General features: G+C 33.1%; 1 protein-coding gene across 2 annotated transcripts; it reads right to left on the bottom strand.

The window, feature by feature from the left end:
• Positions 1-624: 624 nt before the first annotated feature.
• Positions 625-18,346, bottom strand: LOC108762798 (homeobox protein Nkx-2.2a). Of its 2 annotated transcripts, XM_018509978.1 has the most exons (5): positions 17,977-18,346; positions 17,789-17,918; positions 5,748-5,854; positions 5,188-5,388; positions 625-1,734 (listed from the first exon to the last, which is right to left on the bottom strand). In XM_018509978.1, exons 1-5 carry the CDS (start codon positions 18,119-18,121, stop codon positions 1,220-1,222), a joined length of 1,098 nt encoding a protein of 365 aa, XP_018365480.1. In that variant the 5' UTR covers positions 18,122-18,346; the 3' UTR covers positions 625-1,219. The 2 variants fall into 2 exon arrangements, with proteins under 2 accessions (XP_018365480.1, XP_018365481.1); XM_018509979.1 differs by lacking the exons at positions 17,789-17,918; positions 17,977-18,346 and adding an exon at positions 8,258-8,355.
• Between the last annotated feature and the right edge of the window lie 2,046 nt (positions 18,347-20,392).

Below are 20,392 nucleotides of genomic sequence, written 5' to 3'. Positions count from 1 at the left end.
AATATAAGCTTGCGGAATTATGAGATTTATCTCTAACTTCGTTGAACTATTTTCCGACGCGACGTTAAATCTTTCGCGCTTGCTTGTACCTTTAATGATAAAGTTTTGTCAATTATCGAATTTATCGGTATCAACAGTTTGAAGTAAAGTTTACTTCAAATTGTACATAATCATGTATACGTATTAAAGCTACGTATTACGTCATACATGAATATAACTAATATATCGCGAACTTCGCTCGTCTTGAGGAACATTAAAATTCCATTGTAATATTTTTTTCAGAATATAATCGTATATAAGTAGATCAATTAACTCATTATAGTTCTTTGTTATTATATTTTATGTGCGAGATATACTCACCTATAACTGTTTATGCGCTACATTCCTTTGCGCATATTTATAAAAATAATAAAATATTTACCGAAAATATATCAATTTAACAAATATTTATCGTAAAACATTTTCTAATTTTCATTTTTTAGCGTCACGAAAAAAGTTGAGAGACATTGAATGAAAGATATATTGAAAGAAAAAGTTTAAAAATTTGTATAAGAAAATTTTCAAATTCATTCAATTTTGAAATATCTTTCTAGGAATTTAGTGACTGATTTTAGTTCAGCTTTGGGTTCGTTGGACGCGTGTGTTAAACACTCTCGTAAAACTTGTTCCGTAAAACATCGTAAGTCAAGCAATTTTACTTTGAGAAGTCCGATTGTATACGTTTCTCGAAATACACCTGATGATTAAACACGTTGTCAAACTTAGAAATGGTTCAGCTTTTCATTTCATTACATGTCTATGTCTGTAATTACGTTCAAGAGGAGATATGCACGAGAAGTTGAACTTAAGAACTAATGTTCCAAAATTTATTCCGTTAATTATTTCCAACTAATACTTGTTAACTAGTTTATTTATTTCTTCGTTGACGATAATATCGACGATGTCGTCGATGATATCGAATTCATATTTATTGTTACTATCGCATTATCACGAACCTTCTAACACTTTAACATGTTCAACATCACTGCTATAAGATTATTCATACCTTCCATCTTGAATTTCTTCTTCATCTTTCTTCGTTCTCTTCGTTTACGACTTCTTGTTCACGACAATATTTTAATCGGGAATTGCAATATTGTTTCGCAATAATGATCGATCAGCGTGAATCGCCACAGATTGCTCTGGATTGTTTTATCCTAGTTCAGTTCAGTTAACTACTTTACCACCAATATTTCTGTGGTATATATGGCGCCATAGGGACCTGGCCGCTTCCGGGATATGCAGTAGGTTCCATCAGCTTGGATTGGCAGGGTTTGCCATCTCTCACTAGCACTGGCACGGCGACTCTTCTGGGTGAGCAGCTGCTGCCGCCGGCTTCAACACGTTCACTCGCCGCCCTCTTCGTCTTGTACCTGTGATTCTGGAACCAGATCTTCACCTGAGTTGGCGTAAGGCGAATGATAGAGGCCAAGTGCTCTCGCTCGGGCGCGCTCAAATAACGCTGCTGACGGAAACGTCGCTCTAGCTCGTAAGTCTGTGCCTTGGAGAAGAGCACGCGTCGCTTGCGCTTCTTATGCTCGGTCTCGTGGGGTTGCGACGTCTCGTTGCCAGTCTGTTGCTCGTCCTCAAAGTCCTGTGACTCTTCGTCCTTCGATGACTCGTGACTGTTCTCCTGTTGTGACGGGAACGACAAATCCGAGATCGCCGGGCTCGTCGAGTCCGGTTGTTGAAGAACTGGAAAAGTAAAGAAAAAAAGAAATTAAGATGATATTTTTTTGTATTTTAAAAGATTCTTGTTTTCGCATTCTTTTCTAATTGATATTAATTTTCATAAAGTATTATTTGTAGAAAAATTACATTTTTTTAACATAATGTGATATATTATTAAAAAAAAATTTTTTTTGTAATTAATTAAATTAACCTTTTTATGCACTTTTCCGTGAATTATATTTACGTAGATCGTTGATGTAGTCATCCAAATACATAGTTAGAGTGACGCAGAAGTATAGTGTTTAGTAATCAACCGACTCAATTACTTGATTGACGTTAACGAACTGCAGCTGCATTTCGATTCAGCCGACATCATCGATTGCTCTTAGCGTTGATTACCGGCAGATGCCAGCTTGCATTGATTTTTTAATAGTTCATCTAATCGCACTTTATTCTAATCGCAATTAGACAGTTAACTCTCGTAATCTGAATTTATCCTGAGTTAAACTTGATATGGAAGTTTTTTTCGGATATAAATTTTTCTTTCCATCCCCCTTTTTTAGATATAAATTTTTCTTTCTACAATATGTCTTTTATTTCAATACCTAAACTTTCGTTTCATGACGCTAAATAATGAGAGAATTTATTTAATTAGTTATGAAAATAAAAGAGATTGAATATACAAACTGTTATTATAATTCACGATTTAACGCGACATAATGAAAGATTAAATTTAAACAATACGTAAAATATGAAACGATGATGAGGCAAATGTCATTTCGCTGACACGGTAATTATGGTACGAGAAATATACATACAATAACTTTATTTAGCGAAGTGTGGGTAAATGTTACGACCTGGCCGAGATACTAGCTAATTTCGTGTACAACGTCGGGATACTGGCTTTCGTTGTAGTACAATATGCTTTTGTGAGCGACCCCTGAAACCCGCTTGGGGAGGGTGTGAACCAATATAAAGCCTATTTGATACCCCTGCTGGACCCCATGGGATCAACCATATCATTTTCATGGGAGATTAGATCGTGCTCGCAGTCGTACTGTGATTTCAATTAAATATTCGCCGCCGACTAATGTCTCCAAAGGAAGCTACGCGATGGCGACGAAGGAAGGAATGACGCGTTCTCTTTACTTATCAAAAATGAGTCTTTCCTGACTTCAGCTTCTTGTTTATATACACAATTTACCATTCGTATCTTATAATAATTTACTATATTAATAATTCAAGTTATTATAATTTATAGTATAATTTTTTCATATTTGAGAGAACTATACATATAAGGTTATTATTACTAATATATTATCTATAATAATAATCATAAAACCTCCTAACCATAGTTTTTTAACCATATAATTATAGTTACAAGTATCAAATACTTTACTCTCTGTGTATATACAGTTGCTATTATTTGCACTTGAACTTGTTTGTCGAGGAATTTAGTGAGGAGAGTAGATCAATTTAGATTTAATCCAATCTCTTTCTTAATATGAAAATAGAGATAGAAGAAATTTTACATTTTCATACTCTGTTTGAAATTCTAATTATAACAAATTTAATGTGACGGACGATGAAAGAATCTAACATGAGTCTAGCTCGTACAATTTTCCAAGATTGATTAGGCTGGGATATTTGACTCCGTCTAAACTTTTTATAAATCAGCTTCGAGAGAATTCAGTGTAATACGCTATCCACTGAACAATGTAAACGTCTGATATAAAAGAGATCCACTCAATCGTGCTTCTCCCCTCTTTATCTGCTACAGGACCGCAATTATTCGCGCGTGATGCGTTTCTCAACGGTTTGACACGTTGCCTGAATTTTTCGCTAGTGCAAATCGTGGCTACGGAAAAAGGAGACGGCAACGCGGGATAGGTCGTCGACGAATTTTTTGGGCGTGACGATACCGATTCATTTGGGGGGTCGGAGACACGGGACCCCTCTCTCGCATCTGTCCCCGACTCAACATCTGTCCTCTTTCGCGGACCAATCGCTATGCGGTACCCACGAGGACCTTTTACAGAACCATTAGATCCTGCTTAACCCTCACGGACCAATTGTAGGGTGCTAAATAAATAAGGGTTTCTATCTCACACCCCCTTCCCCGTCCGCCCGCAAAAGCGCGTGTACGTTCTTTCTGCTGCGCATCAGTGAGGAATGGGGTGAGAAAACTTGCGCCTTAAACAATAATGCAGCGATCGAAGACGATCAGATCTAATTCCTTAGGGTGTGAGTGATTTGGATAATGCAGTTAAAATAATTTATTTATTACGCGCATTTTCTTTAAAAGATTAATTTCTTGGAGTGAAATCTCACTCCAAAAGAATGAAAATACTGCACTATTGAAAAAGAGTGAAAATATATATACTCTTGAATAAGAGTGACAGATTTTTTGGAATGAGATTTTAATCTTTTGGAGTAAGATTTACTTTAAAAAATGAGTAAATCTCACTCTCAAAGAGTGAAATTTCATCTCAAAAAGGAGTGAAAATTTGCCACTCTTATTCAAGAGTGGAAATATTTTCGCTCTTTTTCAATAGTGAATATTTTCATTCTTTTCACTGAGAGAAATGTTTGATATGGAACCAAAGTTTTGTTACTGACACAAAAACTATTTATCGATATATGACCAATTAAATCGTTGGTTACTACGACGATATTAATTTGTTGAATTTACTAAATGAACTTATAATTTTATGATACAAAACTGTTTTGTATGATGTATAGATCTTTTATGTAGTTAGAAATAGAACATTTTATTATCGGAACAAAACAATTACATAAAAATAATATATAACTCTCACTTTCTACAGAGTGAAATTATGTTTGACATTTTTGAACTTCCTTAGCTTAGCAAAAGTATACAATAGATTTAAATTTTTAATTACTAATCGCTCTGAAAAAATGGTTGTTACTATAATTGGCCATGATGTAGCGAGAGCTGAGAAATGCACGAAATTAGTCTATAATTATCCCGGCTTTATACAGGTAGATGTCGAATTTCTCTTACGAGAAGACAGGTCATCTCTGACAGCTCCGCGAAACACTCCTCATTCTACCATAGTGAATTATTTTGTTGAAATTACTAAAAGAATACTTATATTATAATGGCAATCAAATTTTACATTGTTATTTGCAAAACATAAGTAACCAAATAAATTTGAACTGTTAAATAAAAAAATTTTATTCATCTAACAAAAAAATATTTTGCTATTTTAACAAAATAATCTAATGATAATCAGCCACTTGTAAATAATTATCTTTTTTTTTACCGTTACTATATCTTTTTTCTCAGTGTTGAAGTGAAATGTCACTCCAAGAAATTTAGAAAGAATAATTATTTCTTAGTACAATTAAATACACTTTCAAAATTATGCGATGGATTTTAATAATTTTGCTGCCGCGTATGCCCCCGGTTTGTAAACAATTAAATAAAGAATAATTGTATTTGTTCGCTCTCACCATTCACCTCCTCCAAGGGTTGAGGTAATGTTGTTGGTAGTGCCGGTCCAGTTGGCCATCCTAATAATCCAGGTGGAGGCGGTGGTAGTGTACCCCTATTCAGATTAGCGTGCATAGGTTGCAACATGGCGGTTGTGTGCTCCAGAAATTGCTGGTAAGCCGACGGCATGTCGGTAGCCGTTGGTAAAACCGTCGTGGTACCTAGAACACAAAATTATAGTAAATTTATTAATTTTTTTCTTTTACACTCAAGTATAAATGTGCGTAGTAAAGAAATTTCTAAAACTTCGAAATTTTTCTGATTTTAAAATTACATTAATTTAATTAAGGTGAATTTTTTTTATAAAATTAATATATTCATATTTTAAAATAATAAAAACTGTACTATTTTATAAATTTTGTCAGTTCTAACTTGCAACAAATTAAATTATTTTTATAATTACGTTTAATTAATATAATAAAGATAATATAGTAAAGAATAATATATAGTAAATGTTCTTCTTTATTACTAGTTAATCTAATTTAGTTAATTTAGTAATCTAATAATATTTTGATATTACCTTGTACATCTGATTCTTCCTGCGACGGTTTGGCATCGTTTAATTCCAAAATGTCGCTGATGGCAAAACCAGAAGTTCTGGCCGGCATTTTCATACTTTCCAGTAGCCTGTAACAAAAATTACATAACTGTTATAATTTTAGCCTCGAACAAATACTGTATATATAGATGGTGTTAAAGAAAAAATTTTGATATTTGTTATATAGAATTTTCATAAAAAATAAATTGGTTTGTAAAGATAACGTGCACTTGATTTTATACATCACGAATTTATGTGCACCTTTCGATTCGTAAGATTGTTAATTCAATCTTAGAGCTTGTTCACATGACAATACGTGCTTATTAAATCAGTTCTTCCTAATTTCTCGAGATACAGCGATGAATAGATTGATATGTTTCAGGTATTATGTCATACTTATCAGTAATTAATTAATATATTACATAATTTTAATTTTAATAAACGTATATATCGTATATTCATAACAAGTTTGAATGGAAGTCAAAGATAGGTGTATTTTGCGAGGATTCTGTGTTGAACAGTCAATACAAAGATCGCTCCTTGACGGTAAGATTTAATTTTCGAGATCGTCTGGTTTCGGAAGCTGTGTGACGGCCGTCAAAAAGCCACCAGCCTTTTCAGGATCCGATTAAAGAAATGTCTTTAAAGGTACAATACCTGAGCGCGTTTGACCACAATCAACCTGTCTTCGGACCTGTGTATAGAAGTAAATTTTTGGACCCACTTACTAAGCCATACGAGCCATTATCGAGTCACGTTCGGCTAGATGTTCCAATATATTTTCAGCACGAAATGCGGATGTTTCGAGTAACCTTTTTTGGAATCACACATTCTTTTACAGACTGCCGTTTGAAAATTTTGATAGATACAAGAAGTTTGCGACGGGTTGAGAGGATAATTATTTAATATAATTTTTTATTATGTTATAACTCGTTTCAATTTTCAGTTACGAACGTGATTTGAGCTACAACGACGGTTTTTATTTAACAGAGTTTTATAATAGAGAAACTTAATAAGTCTAATTTATTCATTTTTTTTAATATGCCATCTTGACTTAATTATGTAAAAATCAAATTAAAATATCAGAAAGATGATGCCGTTGAATTAAGGTTCTTATAAAGAGCCGATAATTATTTGGAAGTGCCAGCGTTGAAATCGCTCGTGATTTCAATCTCTTCTAATTATAATATTTTTTACATTATTTGAATCTTATCGTCAGAAAATCATTATGATTTTTGTCACTAAAGAGTTTCTCTTTACAATAGAATTTCAATTATCCAAATTAGAGAGATAATTCGGATAAACGATTGTGCCAAATAATCAGCCAACTACAAAAAAAGAATATATGAAGTTTGTATATGATATCTTATATTGTGTGATATGTTGTTTATTATACGATATTTATGAAGATAACAAGATAAAAATTATAAATAAACTTCTATATATTTGTAGGGGTTCCGAACTACTGATATTAGAATTATCAATAAAGTCCACAGATATATAAAGTCTAAACATAATGTATGCTTGGGCAAATTGACATAAATGTGAGTTTATTTTTGTTTCTTAGATTGTATTTGGATAATCTTAATGATAATAGCCATTGCTAAACATCGTTTGGACAAAGGATAGAGCGAGAATTATAGTAATGAACAAATATTATAGTAATAAAAGAACTATAAAATAAGTAATAGACCTCAAAATTTAAATTTTGAAGCAGAACTATTTTAATATAATACATGTTAAAAGTATTAGAAAAAAATACTTTTATTTGTCAAGATTTATAGTTCATAGTATTTAGATCAAACTATATAATTCTGATTCTTTCTCTCTCTCTCTCTCTCTCTCTCTCTTTCTCATGTATTGTATTTATATTATATTATGTAATATATTATATAAATTAAAATATTTAGGCTGTAATAAATTAAATGCAATTGAATTATATATTATCTCTTATATAGTCGTTGCATTGCTGAGAGTTTAATATACGTCTTGTCATGTAAACATAGAGTATTTAGTGGTGATTTTTTGGTATTGAGTGTATGTTTAATCAATAAGTGTTCTAGTATATAAGTATCAAGGATATCGAGAGCCAATCGGATATTCAACGATATCGCACGATAATAAGCAATATATCTTAATGAAGGCAATAAAGTCACGTGTAAGTACTCGAGGGTCGTAAAAATCCGTAAAGATATTAAAAAATGACATTACGTCGCATAAAGATATTTAAAAAATAACATTACGATCGACAAATCTAAGTTTTTTCAATTTATCTATTAGAAACTTGACTATTTCTTATACATTATTAAAATTTAATCACTATGGTATGTTCTTACAATCAATTATATAAAGAAATTGTTATTCATAATGATGTAATATATCTGATACGTGAAACGATTATCTATTATTGTTTTAAATTAAATAATTTTAGAAAAAAATTAAAAAAGTAAAAGGAACTAAAAACACATCAATCTTATATTTATTTTATTTACCTAGTGTTTAATGCGAGCTGACTGTACCAGACATGATTCAAAAGACTAGCCGAATACGGTAGTAACGGCCAAGGTAAAAGCTTATTCTTATCTGCCATTTTGAGAAGATTTTTTAATTTATGATTTTTATTTTTATTAGCGTCGATACATATTACACTTTTTAACGACAGCACATATTAAGGTTTAAAAAATCTCTTTTAATTCATCACGTATTTGTTTTTTAACCCCTGCTTTCTTTTCTTTTTCGACTGCTCAATAATCAGAAATTGAAATTAAGTTCTTTTCGTTTAATAATTTAAAAGATTTCTTCCTTCTATCTTTCTTTTTACTCCTTTATTTCATTTTTCTTCTTTCACCTTCACTCGTTTTGCATAATACGGATGAAAATTGAAATTTTTTTCTTCTATTTTCCACTTGTATAGATCTTTAATTTATAATTTACCTGTTCTTACTTCAAGAAAATTAACGGTTCATGTGTATTATATCTTTTCTATAGTACATTTCATTATTTCGGTCGGCTTGAGTAACTTTTATAGAGATCTGTCTGGTCTCTTCTATTTTTCCACGATTGCCGCTGCCCATGATATTTTCGGTTCTTTTTTTCTTCTTCACTTTCTTCTATCTTTGTCACACAACACTGTCATCTCTATTTTACCATAAATAACTGATTTTTCACACAATGGTAGTTCGGATATGTGCAACGAAAGTCTAGCACATATATCCGAATAATTAGTCCGATTAATCCAATCACCGATTCTTATGTCGTTTTTTCGAGACACTCGTCAATTATCGGTCACTAGCACAAATAACTATTAACGGATTACGCGAAAGGCAACTCTGCTCGAGTGGCACGAAAAGCAGGCTACCGATTCCTTTTCGGAGCTGCTGAAGGACTCTCCTTGTAGTTTTTGAGTGTCCTCGACGAGCACTTGACGGCTAGTGTTCCCTACCTCGAGCAGTTTCGCTTGTCAAGCACCCTCAAAGCGTAGGGCGGGTTCTACGTGGAGGCGGGGATTTCTCGTTCATCCCTCCAACTGGTTCTCCTCGTCGCGTATCCCACCCTGCCATCGACACCCGGCTGTAACTTGGGGAAGCTTTTTCACGGCAGAAGCGCCGAATAGAAGAATGTTTTTTTTTTATTGTTGTTATATTTAGAAGTCTCATTTAAAAAATAAATACAATGATAATAATATATTTCTGATGAAAAGTTCGATTGTTTTATCTTATTTAAACAGCAAGTACTAATTTATTAAAGTTAAACTGATATTTTTAAATGTGTAAAATAATTCATTTTTAACAATTACAAAGAAAGTAAAAAGTATTTGTAAATTTTTCAAGAGATGAACTGGTTTTATTACGACTATTTACAGAGATATCAGTAACTAAGAGTTCCTCACATATGAAAAAATTTAACTTTTTTAAATAGCACAACTTGATGTAATCTTTTCTCCAAAATATGATTTGATATGTAACTTTAGCAAATCGTTTGCTAACCAACTCTAAAAATTCTAAAAATATGTATCTCTATATTTTTTCATGGAAAACGTGCCATATTAATTTTTTACATATGTTAAAGTTTCACACTTGTGGTATTCTAGCAAAGTTTTGCCACTTTTAGCGATCTTAGGGAAGGATATCCCTTGCTCGGGAGACTCCGTGCGACTGGTAATGTTACGGGGGCAAGTTGCCGAGGGGTGGAACCGTCGGCCAACCAATGAGGTAGTCGCGTGTCGGGAAACCCTCGCCCGACAGCCCGGGGGTTGATTTCAATCCAGCTCGGCGAGCGAGCCAATCGCCGGGCTTCATCGATCAGGGGGCTTTTTACACCGAGAGCATACTTTACGTCGAGTGTTAATGTGAAAGAGCATTAGCGGTGCTTTTACCGTGTCATTTCGATTTTTCACTCGCGCCCCTTCCCTCTACCCCCGCCCTATTTTCTCCCTTTCCTCTCCGTCCCTCGTGGCACTCAGATCGCTGCCTATTGATACGTAAAACTGGGTTAGAAGCGTGGTCGCGACTTACGGGCGAGTGTTACACAAATGCGAATGAGATATATGTATGATCAATCAGCTCACTGTCCTCTTTTAGGGGCTTGTTTGCTTGAGTAAAAAACCGGAGGGTGTCAATTCGAGTATAATTGAAGGGACAAGAAACTAAGAGAAGTATATGCTTATAATTTTATGAAAACTGAGATATTCCCGCAATAAGATATCGTATACATTATTAATTTAATAATACGATAGGTAACTAATATTAAATAAAATCTTATAAATTCTCTGGAATTAAACTTCCTATAAATTCGACAGTTCTCCATACAGCACAGAACTTGCAGTAACATTGTTGCGACGTTTGCTTGATACTGTAATATTGCTGCAGTATTGCTGGAATGTATGGAAATCCTGTGCTGTATGGAAATCACCTGTCATCTTTGCCAGATATGTATTTACTAAGTTTAGTAATCATACTGAGCGAATTTTATTCTTTCAATTGTGATTCTTTCAGGCACTAAAGTAAGAAATTTCAATAAAAAATGCGAAATCAAATTGAAGATGCCAATCTAAACCTGTAAAGTCGAAGAAGTAAATCGATGAAGTAGTCAGATAAGAAGTAAAATTTGTTGCGACAGGTAAATAAATCAGACTGTCAGCATAATTCGGACGAAGAGTGTGACGGCTAATTTTATAGTGAGACATTTGTTACGTGCGCGTTCCGTGACGATCAGGTCTCTTTTTTTCCTTGATAATCATGATGCTCGCGCGCGTGAAAAAAAAGACATGTCGGTGCGCAACGACAAAGCTCTGACCTGATTTCTTTTTTATATCCACCCACTCACTTATTATTCGCGGACATCCATTTATTACGTTGACGCGGTAGATAAAGTCGGTCATTTTGTGATTATCATTCGGCACAACACGTATCATCATCCGTCGCATAAAAATAATTTCGGACTCTGCGATTTAATCGAATCGAATTCGCTTCGACCTTTTTTCACGACATTTTGATCGCAGATAAAATATTATCGCGGTAATACCGAAGCCATATTACATGTCAGGATCGTACGGTATTATTGATTACCAAAGATGTCAAGATATTATCGTGCGTTGCAAAATATTTTGCAATATTTTTCGCGTAATACATCACATATATCACACGGAGAAAACGATGAAGGATCTAAAAATTTAGCCAGATACAGATCTGAAAATAAATTTTGTCAGACCCCCCATCAAAATAATTTTGTTAGGAGCTCAAGCTGATTACTAGAATGTCAAAACTTTTTGCTGCGTTTTGCTCATTACGTTTGACTTTCCACATAAAAATTTTGATAATCCAACAAAATTAGATTTTTAAGTCTGTATCCAATAAGTGTCCTCTCCATGTATTTTATAATTCTAAAGAGAAAATATAAATATATGTAAAGGATATAAAAAATATAAGAATAAGATTTTTATGGTGGGAAAATGTCTTTCAAAGAAGGAGAATTTCGCAATCCACGTTCTTTGAGGTCCCTAATTTATCTTAAACATTTCTCAATATGGTTAAATTTTAAGAAATATTTGGGTGCTCCATTTTAAAGAGGGGATCACACTTTTGATCTCCCGGTTCAGCCGACTCTTCGAAATTGATGATTCGTCGGACTCGTTGGTGTTGTTGAATGGAATCGCAGGTTGTATCCAATCGCAAGAAGAGAGATGCGCACCTGAATGCGGGCACTCACAATAAATGCACGCGCGTACCGACGGTAGCACGCTGGAAAATGGGGTTTCGAAAAGCGCGATTTAGAAACGTGGAACAGGTAAAAGGACAGAAGCGACGATGGGGCGAGTTTCCGGTTTATTCAGACCGGTCGTCATACAATCGCGCGGCTCCACCACACAGAAAGTCAAAAAGTGCGGAAGAGGGTGGACCCGACTTTTCTGCTTTTCTCATAGCCGCGTCTTGGTCAAATTTATAATCTGGAAATAAAATCTAACGGCTACCGGAAAGCAGGAAAACACTTGTATTCCGTAATGGTCAAGATACTGACTTTTAGTTATTTTATGTCTAAGTTATTAACGTGACGATTATGTACTACAAATTATACCATTTATAATATAAATTTGTAATATATATTGAAAATATATGTGATAATGATTACTTTTTACATAAAAAATTTTAATATATGATAAGTAATTTAAATAGAAAATATAATTCATTATAGATTGATTTGTATTTAAAAATTTACAAAGTATTTAGAAACTGATTATTATTTTCGGTAATTGGTGTTACATAAATGTATTTAATAAATAAGGGATTAAACCCCTACAGTACGAAAGTTGCAGCAACAATGCTGCAACATTGCAGCAATATTGCACCGATGTTGCTGCAAATTCTGTGCTGTATAGGAAGAGTGCATTCTATAAAATAAATTATGATATGTAATTGATATCGATGTTATAACAGTTTTGTATAACATTGATAGATAATTATTAAAATTATTCATACAGTCTATCATAATCTTATAGAAAAATATTATTGCGCGTGCTATAAGATCTTTATTGTTATAATAGTTTATATAAAAGCTCAGAATGGCAGTTTAAGAGCTCAAATGATACGTGCATTGGTTCGTTGTACATTGCATCGTCTAACTCGGTTAGAATCGTGTTCAACACGAGAAAGAGACCCGCGAGACGTCCGTCGTTTTTCTCGGATTTCTCCTTTCCCCTCGATCCGCTTCTTGTCCAGGAAGTTCCGAGCGTTGGCGGGAAAAAATGGAGAAGTCTCGAGCTCTCGGAGCAATCGAGCAACATTTGCCGGGCTCCCACGACTGTTTGGCGATAGCTGTGCCAACTTGTTTCGAGCACGCAACCCAATTTGTCTGCGTCTCATTGTTTTACTGCTCTCCCCCGTCCCCCGCTGTGGATAGTAGTCGCTTCACCGGTGCAGTCGTGCCCGCGAATTATTGCAACCCTCCAATGATCGAGTGGAGTCTTCCCGAGCTTTCTAGTTTAATAACATTTTTGAACGCAAAAACTTGCGCGAGTGCAAACAGTATGACGGGGATTTAACTCAATATTTGGAAACACACACACTGTTCAGTATTAATTTATTTGCAATATTATGTTCATATCCCAGTGAGAAATGATAATGGAATCGATGTCGAATCGACGTCGATTTAATAATTTTGACATCGAATTAACATCGATTCGATTGTATTGTCAATTCCATTGTAATTTGTCACCGGGATAAATAAGAAATTTTAACAAGGGAAGATATAAATCATATTTTAGCAAAAAAAAAACAGCGAAATTTTTAGTTGCTGTATTACTTATTGACATTACGTTAAAATTAATTTGAGTGATGAGTGTTAAGTGTTATAAGTGTAAGTATTAAAAGTGTCAAAAGTATATTATATCATTGAAATTTTATATTTCTTTTATTTCAATTCTAAGTAAGTAAAATCTTAATGCACATTATTTTATTAAAGGTACATACTTTAAGTTTTTTTCTGTGACTAATTGATTTCATCGCTGACTCAACCCTCATTTTTACGTTGTAGGGATCGCCACTGTCTCCGTATTAGTACTCGTGATTTGAACCCTTAGTAAAATGTAGCAGTTAACAGTTTATCGCTTATTGTCGCGGTACACAGAATTTTACTGCCACTAACTAGCGATTCAAATTAACCAGGTGGCCAAACGAAGACCCTTCTTTCTTGTTCGTCCTCTTGCTCTGTCTCTCTTCCTTCCTATTCGAAATGGTCGGCTGTTATTTTGATCGTTTTATATTCTTTTAAAAATCTCGAAAGTATGAATGAATAGTATTTCCGAAATGGAAATGCCGTGAAAATCTGACAAAGAAATCCAAGTCTATGATCAATAGAAAATCATCGGAAGATCTTCAAACAGTAGATTAACTCGGATGGTTATCCTGCTAGCTAGACCATTCATTTTTTATACTTTTAAACATTATAATAATCAGTATTTTACTGTTCAACTTAGGCTACGATCCCGCTTGATGCTAAAAATGCTTTGAAGCATTTTTTGGTCAATTAGTAAAATTCTTTTTTCCGATTGGTCAATCAAAAGCTTCGAAGCATTTGTAGCGTCAAGTGAACCCTTAATGTTTAAGTAATTAAACAATGGATTCATTGAAATACATTTTGCAAATTTTTCTAAGGCAATAAATTTGTGCTCTGACTATTGTACGTATATGAAATTTATGGATAGTAACTCGGAGATAATCAACAGAATTTTTGGAACAACAATTTGATTTATTAATATGGATTAATTAATAAGAAGTTTTTTGTATTTCTAATAATGTTTAATAATTATTCAGTTAGAATTTAATAATTTTGATTGAATAATTTATAATTTTGTTTATATTTATATGGGTTATTTTTATGTATTATTATATATTGTTAATATTTATATGTATTATTATATATTGTTAATATTTATATGTAATGTTAATTATTAAATATCGATTATATAATAAGAAATATAATATTGGAAAAAAAAGAATATTATTTGTTAACGTTAGCAGGTATTCTTTTCACCTCAAATCGTTAGGATTGAAGGGAGACGTAGGGTAAAAGCTTAGTTTCGTAAAAATACTTGCCGGCCGAGTGGCCACTTGACACTTGGATCTTGTCGTTTTTAGAATTCGGGTATCCCGGAAATCGGAAAACGTGCTATATTGAATGACCATTCTCCATTATACTGGATATCTCACCATTAACATCACAATATCGGTACCTGCTCTGACGCAGCAGTCGAAAGAAAAACACCTGAGATCGTGCCGGCGATCCTTGTATTTTATTGCTGGTACGTGAAGAGGAAAAATTTCCGTTAAGTTTTTCGAATAACCCTGACCACCTCGGACCCGAACTTTTTTTGCTCGAGATATGACATTGCATTTACAACGCAGATAATTTCTTACAAATATGCGTGTGGTCATTCATACAGCAAAGATGTCCTATGGATCAAGAGAATGACTCTTTGTCCAATGAATGTCCTAAGAATATTTCCAAGATATTTCTCAGATAAAGTGTGCTATGTTAAGTTTGAACATTAGCAGTCGAGTATTATCATTTAATCTCAGATTATCAAAATGCTCTACCTTTCTCTCTCTCTCTCTCTCTCTCTCTCTCTCTCTCTCTGTCTCTGTCTCTGTAGGATGTCGCTTCAAGTAGCTGTTAAAGAGCGTAGTAAATTTGGGTAAACTTGAACGGTTCTGAGACAGACCGAAAAGGTCTTCCTCCTTTTTTCAAATCTTTTTTCCGACATCGAGATAAAAGGATTATATATGGCTTATTGTAAAAAAAATAACAATAAATATCATCATGTATATTTACGTTCAAAAATATTTTTATGAGCAATGTTTTAAATAATTCCCTACTTCCTAAAATTTATTATTACGTTGAATAACTTCCATACCTTCACAAAGTTAGACTACATAGTGTAATAAATAATTAATCAAGAATGGGAAGTAACGCATTACTTGTAACGCTACTATTATTATTGCCTTTTTGTAATAATGATATGGTAAAAACATCACGATCTTTTTATGACAGTATTGACAGTAATAAAAAAAATATTAAATAATATTAAACGAAATAATATCGTATATTATACAATATTAATAAGTAATCGATTTTTTATGTCATTTATTACATTTTTTGTAATAACAATTTGATGATATTACAATTTTTTTTTACGTAATAACTTCAAGAGTTGGAACAGTTTGACTTACTCTTATACTACTTTTCAAAAGTGACTGTTTCAATCCTGAAATTATTACTGTCATAAAAAATTGTAACGTACGTCATTACCAAATCGTTATTATAAAAAAAAAACGATAACGGTGTTACGAGTAACATTATTTTCCATCCTTGCAAATAATTATCTTCACAAATGTAAGTGACATAAAAAATTAATTACTTTCTAATATTTATATTAATTACGTTTAATATTATTTAAATATCTTATGCTTTTTTAAATATTTTTATAAGCAACTGATAAAGTGGAATATATTCCGTTTTAATTACATATTAGATAACAATTTCCATTAAACTATGAAATTTTTCCATTTCAAGTGACATGTGTTTTATGGTTATTAATAATGAAAAAAAGATAATTTTAAAATATTTAATGTAGTTAATAAAAAAACTATGCTCTTTATGTCGTCGCTTGAAATACTTCTCTCATTATGATTGACTGAAAGAAAAGCCGGCGGAATTTGGCGGAAACGGATCGAAGAATATCTTACGTTCATTCATAAAGTTGCCACAAAGGGAGTGATAGGCCCTGCAACAGCATGAATGAACGTAATATTTAACTTAGCTTTGACCGGACGACGGGTAGGTCCCCAGGGTCACTTCTTTCTTATTCAAGAGGTTTGTTGAGAGAGAGATTTCTTTTCTACAAAATAAGACCCTCGTTCGAGTCGCATGTTGTTAGAGACGATCTGGACTTGGCATGGTTCGTTAAAGCCACTAGCCACCGACGTCGTTTAAGAACCGCTTAAGATGTTATTGTAAGTATAGTAGAACGATGATTTTTCTTTTTTACAGTTTTCACAGGTAGTGAAAGTGTTCTTGTGTGAAATTTTGAATTGCACTCTTAAAAGTTTCGGTTTTCTTTTAAATGCATTTGTGAAGTACGTGAAAACTCTCACATTCTAATCAATCGAATAAGTTGAAGATATTGTTATACTATATACAATAATAGAAAATTAAAGGGTAAAAATTATCCAGATGTATAAAAACAATTGGATGATCATAGGAATAGAGCATGTATAAAAAAAAGAATTAGATGGCGATATTAAATTAAATAATTGTCTATTCGGTGATGCTTTGATTCGACGATCTCGCGATCTCGCAGGTGCAACGAATGAACGGGAAAGTAGGAGAACCATATATCGTAGCTGAATACGATTAATCCGAAATTTATGATGGAAACCAACAGGTGTCGGCATACCGCACGGCCCTTTCGCTCCTCGTGTGTGTCCCAGTGTGTAACAAGGCGTACCACTCTACGCCGAAGGATTCGCCTAACCGATATGCGTGACTGCTCTTAAACGTTCGCTTCCGGTTTCCGGTATTATCGGCTTAATCAGATATGTTAATTGCCCGCGCAAATACGCGGAGATCGAGTAATCCTTTTAATATTTCGAGATCAACGGTGAAGACGTTTTCGTTTTCATAAAATAATACATTAAATGTGTGTTGAGATTTTACAGAGCATGCTTCTTATCTCTCTACCTCGATAGATTAAATATCTGATAGATTCATATAAGACGTCTGATTTATTTGTTAAGATAACGTTAAATTTACCATTGTAAGATTTTTAATTTTCGATTTAAAGTAACATGCGGTAACAATTTTAAAATTAATTTATCATGTGTCTTATATAGCTAAAAATTAAAGTTATCGGTTAAAATCTCGTTTTAGTCACTAATGCAAAAGTTAAAATCAGCTAAACACTGTTATTCTTAACTGTTATTTTCCACACAGAATATTATGTCTTCAAATCCTTTTTCGCTATTTTTTACCTGTAATCCTCCTCGTTGCTGACATAATCGGGCGGTATCAAATGCCAAGAAGCGTCGTAACAATCGTCGTATCCGGCTGCCATTTTTCTTGCTTTTTTTTCACTAAATCGATTAACGAACGTGCTCGTTTCCGTAGCCGACACAAAAAGTTGAAAAATATCCCGCGGCTTTTCCGGTCAAAAACGTACCTCCGCCGGTTGATTCATCGAAAAGACAGCCGAAAGAATTCTTTGGCGACTTCGAATATTGCTTCAACAAATAAATCTTTTTTCGGACGCGATAGATCCGCATTTCATGCTCACGTTCCTCGAAAATCCGACGCGTATTTCGCATGAAGGATCATCTCATATCTTCCTGCGACACGAATCCTATTTTCCGGTGAACTTAAACAAAGCGCAAGAAGGGAAGCGATATTGATATGATATGGATTAATTTACATAGCTTCAAGAATTTTTGAAAAAATTGATTTTACAAGCATTTATCAACGTTAAAATAGATGTAACGAACTAATAATAACGCGACCACCAATTGTTGGAATGTGAACAAATTTTTCTCGATAGTGAGTTCAAAATTTTCACTTTTTTTCTAACGTCCTTGCGCATTATCTATCAAATATTTGTTGAAGAAGCGATTCGACACTCGAAAGAGGAATTTAATGAAAATTATCGTGGAAAATAACACCGAGATTATAACTCTCGTCCAACTCGTGATAGCTTTACTGAGAACTTTGTGGCAATATATCGATCACCTATATATTGTATCAAAAATATGGCTACCTGATAGGAGCTCCAGCAACCTTATCAGTGTGATAACACCCTACATAGATTAGTTTGACTACCGCAAATCATAACGTCGAAAGGAGCCGAAATATTATCAAGTCTTCTCGATTTCTGATGATGCATTTGCATAATTATTTCCCCCTGCTTTGTATGTTTGAATACGTTTCCAAAAAAAAAATAATCTTTTTTCTTATATATAATTAATCCGTTATTATCATGAATTCACAAATTGAAAAGCATAATAGCTTTACGAATATAATAATTTTAATTTTGTTTATGCTATTAAATAAAACACTACTCTCACGTACACATTGTGTTCATAAATATGAAAGATATATTATAGATAAATATACTGTACATAATGTAGATTGTATACCCAAAATGCATTGCATCATCATGTGTACACCGAAAGAAGATTGGTTGCTGTAGCAAATTAGATGGTAACTCTGTTGAAAATTTTTCTCAGAATTTTTCATATAATTTTTCAGAATTTCTATATTAATTTTATAATTTTCTCATATTTTTTTATACGAATTGGAACATTTCTCAGAAAATCTACATCTTTTCTTAGAATTTTTCGTATGTGTTAATTATGAAATATCGCAAGATTTTTAAGATTTTTTTGTAAGTATAATTTCTGATAAAATGTTATAAAATTAAAAAAATTTAAAAATATATTTTTTAAAAATTATGGGATGAAAAATTTCAGAATATTTCAGAATTCACTTGTATGAAAAATTCTGAGAGAAGATGTAAACTTTCCGAATATCTTTGAGTATTTCTGAAAAATGTTCTAATTATATCGTATAAAAATTGAGAAAAATTTTCAGGGAAAATGGCATAGCATTTTTAATTAGCTGCAGCAGCTTATCCATAATGTCAATATACGATAGGCTAGCTAACGCAACCAAAAATTGGCTACTGAAACTAATTAAAAATGCTACGCCATATTTAGCCAATCTTTTCTTTCAGTGTACGTGCAGTTATGTTAAGATTAAAAGACGGAAAGTCTTTATCTGTCATTTGTGACTTTATAACTGTAAAAAAAGAAAAAAGAAGAAAATTGTAGATTGTCGTATCTATCACGTGTAAAATAATTTTATCATGCATTACTAGGTTAGGATTTTCTACTAGGCTATGCTGACACAGCGTAATTTCAGCAAACAAACGCGTTTTTATTATTATTATCGATATATTATTTTGTTATTGTTTTGTTATATTATTTGTATTTTGTACAATCGCCAAGTTTCATTCTCAAGTTGAGCGCGATTCAGTATTAATATATATAGTTAATCCCCGCAAAAATTATCATTTGGAGTATTCCAGCATAAAATCATAGAGAGAGACATAAAAAAATTCATATAACAATGTTGCGAGTGTTCCAATTGAGAACAGTAATTGTAAAGAGGTAATAATCGGCCAATTGTTCTCGACTACTTGACAGTCAGTTGTGCTGTACAATTTGTTAATGACAAGAGACCCTCGAGATGAAGTATCCACGGCTTACCGACAAGTGCTACCGAACGAAGCCCGCTACGAGTGCACTTGATAAAGTAACATCGTTTCCCTCACTATCTGTATTTATTTATGCAGTGGTTCGCACAGATAAGCTAATCTTCACGTAACGTAATATTAATAACTGTAATTATTGCGGCAGAGAGAGACACCATCTCGCGTAAGAAAAATCGCGTTAGGCGTAATTATAAAAATCAATGACATTAGATGATGAAAACTACTATTTGTGGGAAAATTATTTAATGCGATCCACGATGATGCAATTTAATCGCAGAATGTCGAATATCGTCGAGTAATTTTTTCGTCAAAT

The sequence above is a fragment of the Trachymyrmex cornetzi genome, unplaced genomic scaffold, assembly GCF_001594075.2.
Source record: "Trachymyrmex cornetzi isolate Tcor2-1 unplaced genomic scaffold, Tcor1.1 scaffold321, whole genome shotgun sequence".
Classification (NCBI taxonomy): Eukaryota; Metazoa; Arthropoda; class Insecta; order Hymenoptera; family Formicidae; genus Trachymyrmex; species Trachymyrmex cornetzi.
The sequence above is the reverse complement of the archived record's forward strand: the minus strand, read 5'-3'. Positions and strand labels throughout refer to the sequence as shown.

Excerpts from the sequence above, each read along its gene's own strand:
- LOC108762798 (XM_018509978.1), bottom strand. The coding sequence starts at position 18,121 with ATGCGAAATACGCGTCGGATTTTCGAGGAACGTGAGCATGAAATGCGG. Across the intron at positions 5,389-5,747 it reads GGAAGAATCAGATGTACAAG|GTACCACGACGGTTTTACCA; the intron begins GTAATATCAAAA and ends TTTGTGTTCTAG. Across the intron at positions 1,735-5,187 it reads ACCCTTGGAGGAGGTGAATG|TTCTTCAACAACCGGACTCG; the intron begins GTGAGAGCGAAC and ends TTACTTTTCCAG.